Genomic DNA, 15,691 nt, shown 5'->3' with positions numbered 1-15,691 from the left:
AAGTGTGGTCTGGAGATGCGCAGCATCGAGCATCAGAACAGTCTTCCATTGTCGAGAGGGACGAAATGGTGAGTATCACAGACGGTGATCACTGACAGCATGGAGACTTGGGTGGTGATCGTTCCCAACACTCTGCCGACATTGGTGGTTCTGATCGAGCCTGGTTGGCTCTGACTGACTTTGACCCTGAGCCTCTGTCTTTCAAAGAAGAAAAAGTGGAATGTTTCCTCTTCAGTTTTTTAATTTGGGGGCTCAGATGAGGCTCGTTAGCTGTCTGAAGCCGTCTGCTCTCCCCGTTTCAGAGTGGGTTGAGGGATCGAAGAAATAGGAGAATGCGGTGCCCTGGCCTGAACTTTGGGCTTTTCAGGACAAAGTGATTTCTCATAAACTGAGGCCTTGAGCCTCGCTATTCTCTCCTGATGAGCTTTGGGGGTGAGGATGCTGAATGCGCAGCAAGAGGCCATAACGTAACCTTCCCCCAAACAAAAAAGGCAGTCATGGTGCTCATTGTTCAAGGCCATTTTGGTGCCACAGCTGCGGCTGAGGGGAAAACCACACGAAACAAAGATACCCTCAGACGTTCATCGCAGAAGCTCAAAAGTAAGTCTTTCCCCCTTGATGGCAGAAAGAGAACTGAGGGAAGAGTGCTTCCCACCTCTCCATCGCGTGATCTCTTTGTGGGAAAAGCCATTAGGGCTTGGTCACGTATGGAGGAGAGGGGGAGCGCTCCTTAAGCACGAACTCTTTTAGAAGCTTACTAGTCATCTCCATGGCTGGCCTGCGCATGCGCAGTCCTATGTGGGACTGCACAGAAGCCACGAAGACAAACTTCTAGTTTGCTAGAAGTATTAACATGTTCAGTCCCAGAGCTGCATATCAATGCATATTTTCACATATACGAGGTTCTAGATATCGCTTCCAAAGATGGGGAAAATATATACATTTCACATCTTCTTAAAAGCATTAGCGTGATGCCAGTTTTGACTACAGCTATAAATTGTTTAAAAGCCTGATCAGAGTAGTTTATCAAGAATGTGGAACTTGGTATTGCTGGATTTCCCCCACCCCCCACATATGCACGAAAGTGTGATGACTCACATTAGTGTTAACGTGCAAGCTAAGCGTGCATACCAGGAGATAACCACATTTCTAAAGCCCTGCAGTTCTTCTGTACCATTTCTTCCTTCAAAGCACTGAATGAGGCTCATGGCCCCACAGACAGAGACTGTTCATTAAATCCAAAATTCCTACCCATTAAAATGAAAGATAATTACCCAAATGTGAAGTCTGACACCATTTTGGCCCTAAGCCCATTAGGAGCATCATTCGCTGGATAGTTCATTCCTTCCCGGCTATAGGTTGCTACCTTGGCTTTTAAGGCCTGTTCGGAAGACTGGGATTGAATAGTAATTCTCCCTCCCCCTCCAATCACCATTTGTTTGACAATCCCTGATGAGCTCATGCTATATAGCTCTGAGCTGCCCCTCTGAGGCGGTTCCTGGCCAATTTCTCATCTTTCTGATTGAATATTCCCCCCCGCCCATCATTTCTGGTGATACATCATTGGTTCTTAAAATTAGTAATGACAAATGAAAGAAGTATCATTACAGATGATACTAAAACAAATTAACAGAACAGCTCAAGTGAAATGGTGTTTTATAATGTTATAAAATTAATCAAAGAAACGAGACAAATTAAAATGAATTATAATGAGAGTCTTTGCTACGCAGGAGTCACCCAAGCACAACCTTGTCTCTTTCTCCCTCTCTCTCTCCCCCCCCCCCGCCCAGTCTAAATCAAAAACAGAGAGGATCGCCTACATCGCCAAAGCAACAGAGGGAAACCTAACTCTTCTGCTTCACAGAATCAGCTATTCAGGAGCACACAAAAACTAGGAAGGACATCTGCCTCTCACATTGCCATATTCAGTTAACTGGGCACTTTTTGGGACTGACAGTGAAGAAAAAGAAAGTCACTTTTTGTAATATAGCATAGACGGCTTATGAAGAAAGACTTCAGGGAGGTCCTGAATGTGGCACATTGCATTAATATAGAAACACAAATAAAAAATTGTTATCGCACATATTATGATTTGGTATTCTAGAATGAATGAATTATAATCTCAATGCTGTTTGCTTGTGACCATTACTAGATAGGACCATAGTTGAGACATGCGCATAATCATAGAATAGGACCTAGTGGGAATTCCTGAATACTTTGAACGCCAGGGTGGAATAACATGTTGTTTCATGATTATTTTTCCCTGCACTTTTTTTTTGGGGGGGGGGGGTAACAGAACGCAACCTCTGGGGTGTGATTTAAGGAGGAATACTGGCAACCAGAGGACTATTTAATTATTTCCCTTCATTTCCCACCAAAAACTGTTACCCCCAAGCTGCATAACTATTTTTTCCTCCAACAGAGTTACAAACAGTAGGGTGGTGCTGGCATTTTTTTTTTATTTTTTAGCAAAAAAACAATAACAAAAAGAGAGAGGGGGGAAAGAGTTAGGCTGCAACCCTGAAGGGGTGGGGGAGAAGCTCCTTAAGAGCCGGCATGACCCCGTGCCGGTGTAAGTGTCCATTTATCCTGAGATAATAGGCACTTACGCCATCCCGGGGGCAAAAACGGCAAAGCCAGCAAGCCACAGAGCTGCACCAGCCTCCGCCATCAATGCAGCCACATTGGCAGGAAATTCCCGGAAGGGAAAGCCCTCGTCGGTGAGGGGGGAGCATTCCTGGGATGTCTCTGGGGGCAGGGCTGCCTTTAGGGAGCTTCCTAAGTAGCCCCATTGCTTTCAATGGGGGAATTTCCTATTTTCTAATTTTTTTAATCGTTTGGTTTTATTTTCGGCGGCCAGGAAGCCTCTGAGGAGGCGGCATGGCTGCGCCACTCTCAACCACTGTGGGAATATCTCCCCTTCAGGAATGGGCTGTCTCTTTCCCCCACCACCATGTCATTTCTCCCATTAACCAAAAGCCCCCGCAGTGCATTATGTTAAAAAAAAATGACCAGGAAAAATAACCTGGGAACATAATGTGTTGTTCCATCCTTAGCGTTTATAATTATGCAGGCCCTGAGGATACAGAACCCTGGAAAAAAATGTGGACAGGGTTTGTCAAAGGTTCAGCTATTTCAAAGAGACTCAGCAGTCAGGAGATGGAGTTTCAGTACACCAAAGTGCTTCTTATTTCTCCAGACCCCACTCTTCTGTGCCCTCCCAAGGCTTGCTTTTTATTACATAAGTTATTGCTGCAGAGTTCTTCTGACAGGAACATCAAGTATTACAATTAGTACAAATTACTTGAATGAAGAAGCAGAAGAAGAGTTGGGTTTTATATGCCGACTTCCTCTGCCACTTAAGGGAGAATCAAACCGGCTCACAATCGCCTTCCCTTCCCTCCCCTCCCCACAACAGACACCCTGTGAGGTAGGTGGGGCTGTGAAGGTGTGACTAGCCCAAGGTCACCCAGCTGGCTTCGTGTGTAGGAGGGGGGGAAACAAACCCAGTTCACCAGATTAGCTTCCGCCGCTCATGTGAAGGAGCGGGGAATCAAACCCAGTTCTTCAGATCAGAGTCTACCACTCCAAACCACCGCTCTTAACCACTACACCACTCTTAACCACTGACCACACACCTGTTGACTTCATTCTGGTCACAGAATCTGAGATTTCAATTGGGGGGGGGGGAATAAACAGTTTGGCAGATATCAGCAATTAATTTTTCTCAGATTTTTCTCCCAGGCCTGACACTACAGGCGAAAACATAAGACATCCATTTATGTAATCTTATGGAAAATCTGTTGGATTTCCAAGGCAGATTCTGACCAAGCAGGAGCGGTCAGAAGGCATGTCTTGAAGCAAGAGCACTAAGGGACATGAAGGGACTACAACAAATTTCCCTACAGATTTCGAGCAAGGCAGAGGGTGAAAACCAGCAAGCAGCATGAATCAATATAATGTAAGCCTCTAATAACCGCAGCTGCACTAAGAAAAGCTAAATTATATACAATGCAAGTAGAGGACAGATTTGCATATATTAATTTTGCATGACTTATTCTGCTTCCAAGGTTCAGATCTGGGGGGGGAAAAAGATTTTTGGCAAAGAATTGAGGTAGCTGAAGGGGATAAAGAGATTGGGTGGAGATGTGGAGACTCACATTAGTTGAACTGGATGATTTGGAACGGGAACGTAACCATGCAAAGAGTTAACCACAGAGCACGGACACCTCTACCCTTCCCTGATTATCACTGAAAACTCTACCCGGTTCTTCTCTGGCTCCCCAGCTTTCCCTATATAGTGTCATACATCCAACATGGCTTTCGCAAAGGTTAAAATGTACTTTTCCAGAAATGAATTTAGATGCCAAATTCTGCTGTAGATACTGAATACTACATGTTCCTAGTGAAACAACTCTTGCTAGCCTACTTCAAACCTTGCTTTCAAATCATAATTAGGGTAGGCACCTGGCTAACATCAGTCACCATTAAAGCTGGCTTGTGTCCCTTCATTTTGGTTAAGGCAACTGAAGGAAAGGTGGGGAATTCATGCTCAAAGGGGAAAGTGGGGAAGGGAGAGCATAGAATGTTGGGCTTGAGGCCCTTTTGTCTGATTCAGGAGGGTTCAACACATGAAGCTGCCTTATACCAAATCAGGCCCTCTGGCCATCAAGGTCAACATTGTCTATTCAGACTGGCAGTAGCTCTCCAAGATCTCAGGCGTGGCGTAGTGGTTAAGAGCGGTGGTTTTGAGCGGTGGACTCTGATCTGGAGAACTGGGTTTGATTCCCCACTCTTCCACATGAGCGGCAGAGGCTAATCTGGTGAACTGGATTAATTTCCCAAATCCTACACATAAAGCCAGTTGGGTGACCTTGGGCTAGTCAGCCCCACCTACCTCTTAGGGTGTCTGTTGTGGGGAGGAGAAGGTGACTGTAAGCCGGTTTGATTCTCCCTTAAGTGGGAGAAAAACCCGGCATATTAAAACCAACTCTTCTTCTTCTTCTTTCACATCACCTACCGCCTGAACCTTTTAACTGAAGATGCTGGAGATTGAACCCGGGATGTTCTGCATGCCAAGTAGATGCTCCACCACTGAGCCATGGCTCCTCCCCAATGATCTCATGGCCTATTCTTGATCCTTCAACTGACTAAGGGATGGTTCTCGCGCTGGCTGCATGATCCTTACAGTGCTTCTGCCCTTATGCTTCTGCAGGTTTCACAAAGTATAATACACAGTAAACGTACATTCTGGCAGAAATAAATGCAATCAAGGCAAAGGGCAGAACAAAATTAGCTGTAATAGCTGCGTGGCTAAGCAAGCAACTGCATGGACACCGGCTAACAAAATTAATTTTTTTGACCAGGTCCTTAAATTGATGGTAGGGTGAGAGGAAATACCTTCAGGGTTTTGGAATCACTAAAATTAAGCAGAAATGTATGAAGTGAATACTCTGCAATTACCCTCTTTCAGTAACACCACATTATCAACTCAAGGGCAAACTCATTACAGACCTATCTCTATTGACAAAGAAATAGAAATACCTCCTGGATGTCTGGAAACATGTTCTTTGGCAGAAACAATCACACTCTGAAATTGAGAGGTTTTTCATTACATTAATTCTCCTAATTCAAGTATCATTTCATATTTCAATGGAGGGAAAATGAACACAGAAAAAACAGAAGAAACATACTTGTTGGATCCATCCTTCATGGTGACTTTTGCATAGAGAACATCCATCATAGCTGGATCATCATTCATGTACTCGATACCTGCTACTTCCACAGTTAGCGGTTTGCCTCCAGCAATTGCACTTTATAAAAGGAAAAATAACACCACATTTAGTTCATATTTAATATTAAGTAGCCATTGCGTGTTTCATGATCTCAGATGCAGATGGCTAAGCTGATAACCAACACAGTTCCTCTCCCACTTATATTCCCAACAGCATACCATTCAGCTTCCACCCTAGAAGACAGACTGAATTCTCATTGTCCAGTTTTGTGATTGTTCCCACTGCTTCTTAAGTCAATTCAATTCAATTCAATAACCTTTAATAGGCATAGTACAAAAGACAGCTCATACAGATTCTCACGACTGAAAACAGATCACACAAATCCCTGATGAACAAACCAGAGTATACAATACAATTAAGTATGAAATATATAAAATGTACCATATTTTGGGATTAAACAAAAGGTTAAAATAAAGGATTAAAATAATCTAACCATCCAGCTAGACTGTGATATAATAAACAATGATAATCATGATCATTGACCAGTCTCTAGATAAACCACATCACAGCAGCAACTTGAAATATTAGGCAGCCTTCAAAGATCCCCGTCTCAGTAACATTACCAAAATTTTTGCAGTTGTTTCAGGTTTGACATCAGACAGTAGAGCAGTTAACATTCGGCTTTTATTATTGACTAAATCAGTATCAAGCAAATCTAATAGACAGTCATTACGAAGGCCCTCACCCAGGCGACATTCCAACATAATATGCATAAGTGAGACTGGAGATCCTGAACCACAGGGGCAGAGTCTCTCCTGATATGGAATGTGATTGAATCTACCTAGTAAGACCTTCGATGGAAAGGCATTCATACGAGCTAAGAAAAAGGCTCTTCTTTGGTCTGGGTCAGCTAAAATGAAAATAATGAGCCATGGAGCTTGGCTGGCTAGAGATACCAGAAAAAGCAGGTGAAAATATACACGCCTTAGTAGGGAAAAGGATTTCTGCTTCTTAAGTCATAGCAGCCCCTGTCTTGTGACTTTACCAGAAATATTCCTCCTCCTCCTCCTCCTCCTCTTCACCACTACAACAGAGATTCACACAGGTAGTTTGAGTCTTCTGTTATGCTCTCAGCTATCTGGAGCAAGACAACTCACACAGCACAACACAACACAACACAGATGCCTCCAGGTTCACTAAGCTCCCTCAAACCTTAGACACACATGGGGTCCAGTAACAGACTAACTCAGTTGTTATGTTCTTTTTAGCAATTCTGCTGTGGATGGGAAGAGCAAGCTGCTGGGGCTGAGGTCCCCACAGGGCTCTTGGACGGTGGAGGGCTGTTCAGGCTACGTGAGCAGTTTCACAGCAACACCCAGCCAGGAAGCAAGACCTCGAGGGCTTGCCGTTTCTAAACAGGAGCTGTTCAGACTGCTGCTCCCAACTATAACAGTTTCACTGACAGTGCGATCCTATGCAGTTACTCCAGTCCAAGCAGTGGGCTTCGGCTGCAGTAATTCTGCACAGGATTGCACCGTGAAAGAACCACGACAGCAGAAAAGGGCAGTTCCTGGGCCCCAGGGTGGCTCTGGCTTGTGGAGGCCGAGGAGATCAAGCTGGCATCTGTGTCGCCTCCTGCTATGCGGCTCCAGAATAACATCGTATACCCCACTGTAGGGTTTACGACGAATATATGCCAGCTGTTTTTGTAGTTAGTGACACAGGCTACATCAACGGCTCCATCAAAGCTAACACAACCAAAAGAAAGACAGCTCTTCAGTAGGGTGAGCAGAGAGGCCCACTGACCCAGAGGAAAATTAAACTCCCTCTGCTATTAATGCAGATTGCAAAGCTTCTCGGCAGTAACAGCCTCACGTCAAGATAATGCACTGCACAAAGCTGGCACTAAATAAATGTTAAAGAGTAGGAGCAACTGCAGAATCTCTTTCATACATAATTAAAGATGGAAAGCTTCACATTTTAAAACAATGGCCGAAAATTTTACCTACATGCAATTCTATGAATAACCACAGAATTTACGAGCCCTACAGTTATTTTTTCAGTATAAGGATTTTTCAGTAAGGAAGAGACAGAACAAAATCTCGATAAGCACAGTTTGAGGTCTACCGTGCCGCCTTATTCTCAACATCCACCACCTCCACCCTGTCGACACACGCAAAAGATGAAACCTACCAATGAGTCCAGAGAGCTTCATATTTTGGCTGGTCTTGGTAGCCGACCAAAATTTGTGCCCATCACCAACCCTGTCCCAGGGGTCTCTCGGACACTGTATTGGGCTTCAGGTGTGCTCAAAAGCAGTGACAAAAGCCTTCCTGCTTTGGTGTGCTCCCCACAACCCCAGGTAAAAACACCCTTCAGTACTGCAGGGATACATCGCATCCCATCTTATCTTCTGAGGTAGGAATCCCCACACTAGGAAGTCTTTGCAAAAATACAGGGAACAGAAATTAATACTTGGGAGAAAAAGAACTCAGATAAAAGAAAAACAGACACAAGATTCTATCAAGCAATATGATTTTGCATTGTGGATTATGGCAACTCACAAACTGTGGAATCACTGATCTCAGCTGTTCTCTTGTACCAAGGGTGGGGAACCTTTTTTCTGTCAAGGGCCATTTGGATATTTATAACATCATTCGCGGGCCATACAAAATTATCAACTTAAAAATTAGCCTGCTATATTTGGTCAAACATTTAGCCAAGAGGCACGACCGGACACGGGCCTGATGTTCCCCACCCCTGACTTATACAGTTCACAGGTCTTCAATGCTCTCTGCCCAGGATGCCTTTTTGGAAATGCATCTTAGGGCTGAAGGGAAAAGAGCAGTTTACCAAAGGCTCCAACTAGTTAAAAAGTGTTAAAGCAATCCCATCTTTCATGTTTCTCTAGGGAAAAAAATATCCCCCCCCCCATATACAAACACAACTATAGAGAAAAATGACGAGTGGAACTGTTTTTGAATAAAATTACAAGCAAAGAGAAATTCCTAGTTGGTCAGCAGGAAGAAGAAAATACAATTAAGCCCTTGTTTTGTTTTGTTTTGTTTTGCTTACTACTAATCATGGCTTGTTGGATCGCTGCAAACTGAGACACACTCCTTCCCTCTATGCCAGGGGTGGGGAACGTCAGGCCTGGGGCCTGTTTAAGGCCCGTGAAATCATTTGGTCTGGCCCTTCATGGGCCCTGGCAGATCTCTAGCTCAGAAGGATCTAAGACTGGCGATCCGCCCCCTCTCGCGGACAGGAACAGCCTCTATTCAAGGCAGATGTGAGTTTGTTTTGCTGAGAAAAAGAACCTTTTTTCCCCCTTGCAGAAGAGTCGTTAGCTAGGGACCTGCTAGGACCGCCCAAGAAACTGTGTTGACCCTTTCCCACCCAGGCCATGGAGAAACGTATTCCCTCTGTACCACAAGAGGGCTGGGGGCGGAAGTGGCGACAATGGAGGGGTTAAAGGGGGCAGGGCCAGAATGCGCAGGGGGAGGGGAGTTCTTAGCCAGTGTGTCCTCATTTTATCCCTGCAGGAGGAGGTAGCAGGAGCCGGCTGTAGAATCCGGCCCCGACCATGCAGAGCAGGAGCAACTCCGGCGTGTGGCTGGACGGCTACGCCCGGCTGGTACAACAGACCACCCTGTGCCACCAGATGGGCGAGTACGCCGCCGGTTGGATGCCTGCCTGCTTGCCCGCGCCAGGGGGTCATCTGGGGCAGCTGCCTGCTTGGGGCTTGGTCGGCTAATTTTTAAGTTGATAATTTTGTATGGCCCGCGAATGATGTTATAAATATCCAAATGGCCCTTGGTGGAAAAAAGGTTCCCCACCCCTGCTCTATGCTATCTCGGCGCTAGAGCCAGTCTCCTCATTGCAATAGCTACAGTGGTTGGCCAAATCTCAGCCCAATCGCATCATGTCTATTCTTTACTCACTCAGCAAACTCTTCTTTACACTTCTGCAGAAGCTCCTGCGCCTTCCGGATTTCCTGCTCATTCAGGAGCACCAGGGTCCCAATGGTCAGGTGGAGCTTTGCTGGGTTTTGGAACAGACTGCTGCTGATACCGCAGTCCTGGAAGAGAGTTTCAAAACTGTTCAGGTGACGACAGCACAGCTTAGAACACCTGCTGTTGTTTATAAAAGCCCTTCATGGCCTGGGACCCAAATATCTGAAGTTTCAATTTCCAATGTATTACGGTCATTTGACCAGCATTCATATCTGAAGTTATGAAGCTGCGCATCAATGGCATTCTTCAGCTCTAAAAGTGCCTTTGGGGCATGGTTGGCCTTGATTCATGGAGGGGGCGTTCCAGGGCTGGAGGGGCTTTGGAAGCTGACTACCGTCAGCTCCGCCCCAGGAACGCCCTGGGAATGCCCCCCTCCACACCAGTGGCACATTTTTCCTCCAGGATTTGGGGCCCGGAGAGACTGTGGCGTTGGAGAAGCAGCATGCAGCTCCGTGGCACCCAGGTGCCGACAGAAGTGCCCCCGCTGCCAGTGTAAGTGCCTCTTATTCAGTGATAAGAGGCCACTTACGCTGGCGGCGGGGTCACGCCACCTCCAGAGCACTTTCAGCCCCCACTTCAGGAATGCACTGTTAGGGATGTTGTCGAGAGGCACAGATACCTGGAAACCTAACCACAAAGCAGGCAATCAACTGCCATATTTAATGGTACTATGCATGTATTGTGCACATACAATGCCACCCCTTCAAAAAGAACAGACAGCTGTTAACCCAGGAGCATGCACAGTTAGCATTAATAAAACACGGCAGCCAGGCCGATTGGTGGCAAAAGCAACACCACCACTCTGGGGACACCCGCTTATCAAAATCGAAGAGTCTTTACACACACATATATATCCTGAGCAGAAGTAAATCTGAGTAGCGTTGATATCTATTGGAAGTTTGACTGGCTCCCGCTTATTTCTAAGCATTTAGAAACAACTGCTCATTTTCTAGATTTCTCTGTCATCTTGAAAGAAGCAGCCTTAAAAAATTAAAGGGCCATTTTACAAAATGGATGTCCTCTAACGCTCTGTACTCCCAAGACCTAACAGACATAAACTTGGAGTCCTCTACCAAGAACAATGTCCATTGAACTGGAAGGCTGCTGCCACCATGATTTACAACTTCCCACCCCTTCACAGTACCAATGAGAACAACTGTATAATCTGAGACACAGTTTTCTCCTTTTAAGTCCATTAATGTCAATGGGTCTAGAAAGGACTGAATTACAAATCTGTTTATTAAGTAAACGCTTACCTGACTTTTGCATACTCAAGGCAACTAAAACAAAAGCTTGAGAGCTCCCTAGATTTGATTCCTCCCCTGTTATCCTATTCATTTTGCCAACTGCTACCAAAACAAACCAAAGAAAAGCTCCTGAACTCCTCTCTGCATGCCATCGTATTTAGGATGTGCTGAATGGTTTATTGTTCTCACGAGTTTTTCTTAATCTTGGCTGAGTATCATTTCGTTCATGGCAAACGAAGTAGTGTCAGAAGCTGGGGAGATGCCAAGGGGTGGGGTTTGATGGGCTGGAAATGTTCCAACTGTTGGCAGTGGTTCATTTTAATTTCTGTAATGTTTGCAGATATGTTGATGGGGGGAAAATTAACATGATAAATAAGCGGCTTTTAGGGCGGGCAGCCTACTCGAATCCCGAAGAAGCTGGGAAAGCAGAATTCAAATCATAATTACTATCAGCCGAAGAAGCTGAATTTCTCCTCTGCAGCTTTCCAGGAATAATCAAAGACATCTTGTGCATGCTGACAGCTTCCCACCTACTGCTGGCCAGTGCCAGGAAAGGGCTCGACTATCTGTGCCGGAGAGAAAGCTGCAGAGAGAGGCAAAACTTCAGGAACAGTATGCAGATCTAGAATTCCTTCCTTAGACCCTTGGGATGCCCAATATGCTGTGCCCGGGGATAGTGTCACCACACCGCCTCCAGAGAAGCTTACTGAAGCGCAGCGGGGAATTAGAAATAGATTTCCCCCCAAGCCCCATGAAATTCTCCATAGAGTTTCACGGGGCTACACCTACCTTTTAGCAGGCATAACTCCATGCCAGCAGCAGCAGCAGCAGCAGAAGAGTTGGTTTTTATATGTCGACTTTCACTACCATTTAAGGAAGAATCAGACCAGCTTACAATCATCTTCCCTTCCCCTCCCCACAACAGACACCCTGTGAGGTAGGTGGGGCTGAGAGAGTGTGACTAGCCCAAGGTAACCCAGCTGGCTTCATGTGGAGGAGTGCGGAAACAAATCCAGTTCATCAGCTTAGCATCTGCCGCTCGTATGGAGGAGTGGGGAATCAAACCTGGTTCTCCAGATCAGAGTCCACTGCTCCAAACCACTGCTCTTAACCACTATACCACACTGGCTCTCCATTCGTAGGGGGCATTCCTGGCCCAAAAGGGCTTTGGAAGCTGCTTAAAGGTAGCACCACCCCTGGGAATGCCCCGGGAATGCCCCCCTGGATGCCGGTACAAGCACTTGCACTGAACAAATACTGCCAGGGAGGCAGCACCAGCGCCTCTACCTTGATGTAAGTGCCCTTGCACTGGCATCCATGCCAGTTTGTATGGTGCAAGAGGCACTTATGCCAACATAGGGGTCATGCTGCCTCTTCAGCAGCTCCAGCTTCCCCCTTCAGGATTGCACGGATAGCATATCAGATCACTTGCTACGAATGTTTTAGTCCCTTTTAGATATCCAGTGATACTTGAATCTTGTACAATTTCATCCATATGACGCATCAGAGTCCTGGCGCTCCCCCCACAAAAGCCCTCAGCATAACTGTACCTCCAACTTTTATAGGCTGTGCATTGTACTTCTGCTTAGATACTGCTTAGATACTTAAGACACCAGCTTGTGTCTCAAGGTCATGATGTACTATTTAGCAAACAATGCGGCGCCACTGAATTGCCTTGACTTTCTCCTTTCAGTCTGCATTCAGCAGCAGATACAATCGATGGGCAACAACGACCCAGCTTGTATATCAAGAACGGCTCTTAAAGAAAGCAAATTTAGTATCTGGAAAAGAAAGATCTTGAGCCTAAGGGCTTCTAGTTCTTGGGGTGGATCCTACCCTGACCCTATCACTCCACTGAGCAAAAATTATTGATTTATCCATTCATTTGTTAAAATACTTATACCCTACCATGCATTTTGGCTCAAGTTTGAAGTCTTCCTTTAAAAAGTGGCCCTCCTATTGCGGGAAGAGCCACTTAAGTTGGAGGAAGGATACTTAGAGGATGGTTAGATCCAATATCTATGGGAAGGAACACACACAAGTGTCCACTAGGCTCTGGATTATGTATAAACCATACAAAACCTTGGATAGCTGACAAACAGCTAAGTCTCAGTGCTACAACAACCATCCTTCTACATGGATATTTTATTGTGAACCCCTTTTGCCTAATGTTAACAGAAAGATCCATAGCAAATGGCCGCCAGATTTCCAGTTCAATCCTAAAAAGAGCTACTGCAGTCTAAGCCCATTGATTTCAATGGGCTTAGCCTGGAGTAACTCTGCGTAGGATTGTACTATTCATCTGATAAGCAACAAATAACCCTATTCTGGTCTGTTTTAAGAGCTGCTGTAAGATAATTAATGGAGTTAACGTGATTTTGAGTAATGACCCAGAGTCAGAGTTAGGCTGGAACCAAATCAAATTTGTGAAGCTAACGGTGCCATATTAAGGAGAGTTACATCATTCTAAACTATTGAAATTAATGGGCTTAGAAGGGTATAACTGTGCTTTGGATGATACTGTGAGTAACCACACTGAGAAGAGTACTGGAATACTATTAGCCTGGGGTAGTCAAGCTCAGAGAACAATCATTCTATGATTAATCAAAATAGACAGTTCAGATTCCTTGCACTTCATTCATTCCTCTTTCAGCACTTCATATTCAATTTGCTACCTTGCAAAATAGAACAACTTAAACAAAAAGAAGACTTATTCATGCCTCCTCTGATTTGAAAGGCATTCCTATACTCAACTTTTCCTAGATATTCCTGGGATAACCGTCTCTGGAGTAACTGCAAGGGTCCACACAAGTAGGGTTGCCAACTTCCAGGTACTAGCTGAAGATCTCCTGCTATTACAACTGATCTCCAGCTGACAGAGTTCAGTTCACCTGGAGAAAATGGCCGCTTTTGGACTCTATGGCATTGAAGTCCCTCCCCATCCCAAACCCCGCCCTCCTCAGGCTCCGCCTCAAAAACCTCCTGCCGGTGGCAAAGAGGGACCTGGCAACCCTACACACAAGCAAACTGCTGTACAAGAAACTGTACAGTAAAAAATATTGCTTAATTACAATAGCAACTGAATCTCCATTTAATGTGGTTCTTGTAGGTTATCCGGGCTGTGTAACCGTGGTCTTGGAATTTTCTTTCCTGACGTTTCGCCAGCAACTGTGGCAGGCATCTTCAGAGTAGTAACACTGAAGGACAGTGTCTCTCAGTGTCAAGGGTGTAGAAAGAGTAATATATAGTCAGAAAGGGGTTGGGTTTGAGCTGAGTATTGTCCTGCAAAAGTATTGTCCTGTAAGTATCAAGATAATGTGCTAATGAGGATATGGTATGTTAATATGGAACCATTGTATCCTGAAGTGATCTGTTAATGTGTGTAATCCAAAACTAATCTGTATGGCTATTGTTGAATGTTGTCTTTGTCTGGAGGTTTTTCAGGGCAGGAAGCCAAGCCTTATTCATTCTTAAACTCTCCTCTTTTCTGTTAAAGTTGTGCTGATGTTTGTGAATTTCAATGGCTTCTCTGTGCAATCTGACAAAATAGTTGGTAGAACTGTCCAGTCTTTCAGTGTCTTGGAATAAGACCCTGTGTCCTGTTTGTGTCAGTCCATGTTCAGCCACTGCTGATTTCTCAGGTTGGCCAAGTCTGCAGTATCTTTCATGTTCTTTTATCCTTGTTTGTATGCTGCGTTTTGTGGTCCCGATGTAAACTTCTCCACAGCTGCAAGGTATACGATATACTCCTGCAGAGGTGAGGGGGTCTCTTTTGTCTTTTGCTGATCGTAGCATTTGTTGTATTTTCTTGGTGGGTTTAAACACTGTTTGTAGGTTATGTTTTTTCAAAAGTTTCTCCATCCTATCAGTGACTCCTTCAATAAATGGCAAGAATACCTTTCCTATGGGAGACTGTTTTTCTTGAGTTTTCTGATTTTTGTTTGGTTCAATGGCCCTTCTGATTTCATTCTTGGAGTAGCCGTTTGCTAGCAGTGCGTGATTTAGATGGTTAGTTTCTTCCTTGAGAAACTGTGGTTCACAGATCCGTCTTGCACGGTCCATTAATGTTTTGATTATTCCTCTTTTCTGTCGGGGGTGGTGGTTGGAGTTTTTGTGTAAGTAGCGATCTGTGTGAGTTGGTTTCCGGTAGACCTTGTGACCTAACTGAAGGTTTGATTTACGGATGACAAGGGTATCAAGAAATGGGAGTTTACCCTCAATTTCCTTTTCCATGGTAAACTGAATGTTTGGATGGATATTATTAAGATGATTTAGAAAGTCCATTAATTTTTCTTCACCATGGCTCCAAATGGTAAATGTATCATCTACGAACCTGAACCAGACTGTAGGTTTGTAAGGTGCTGATTCTAATGCTGTCTTTTCAAAATATTCCATGTAAAAGTTTGCTATTACTGGACTGAGTGGACTTCCCATAGCTACTCCATCAATCTGTTCATAAAATTCTTGATCCCATAGGAAATAACTTGTTGTCAAACAATGGTGAAATAAGGCTGTTATATCTTCTGGAAAAATCTGGTTAATCAATGAGATTGTGTCTTTAACTGGAACCTTGGTAAAGAGGGATACAACATCAAAACTGATTAATATATCCTTTGGATTGAGTCTTAACGGACTGATTTTGTTGATGAAGTGAGTTGAATCTTTGATGTAAGAAGTGGTTTTTCCAATGTGGTCC

The 15,691-nt window shown here is 44.7% G+C and overlaps 1 protein-coding gene across 1 annotated transcript in view; it reads right to left on the bottom strand.

The window, feature by feature from the left end:
• Nucleotides 1-15,691, bottom strand: part of ASCC1 (activating signal cointegrator 1 complex subunit 1) — a 98,091-nt gene that overhangs the window by 46,937 nt on the left and 35,463 nt on the right. Inside the window, exons 5-6 of the mRNA XM_056850001.1 lie at nt 9,677-9,813; nt 5,694-5,813 (exon numbers count right to left, since the gene is read on the bottom strand). Coding sequence (XP_056705979.1) covers nt 5,694-5,813; nt 9,677-9,813 — 257 coding nt within the window. The remainder of the gene's footprint in view (nt 1-5,693; nt 5,814-9,676; nt 9,814-15,691) is intronic.

This window comes from Euleptes europaea, chromosome 5 (assembly GCF_029931775.1).
Source record: "Euleptes europaea isolate rEulEur1 chromosome 5, rEulEur1.hap1, whole genome shotgun sequence".
Classification (NCBI taxonomy): Eukaryota; Metazoa; Chordata; class Lepidosauria; order Squamata; family Sphaerodactylidae; genus Euleptes; species Euleptes europaea.
The sequence above is the reverse complement of the archived record's forward strand: the minus strand, read 5'-3'. Positions and strand labels throughout refer to the sequence as shown.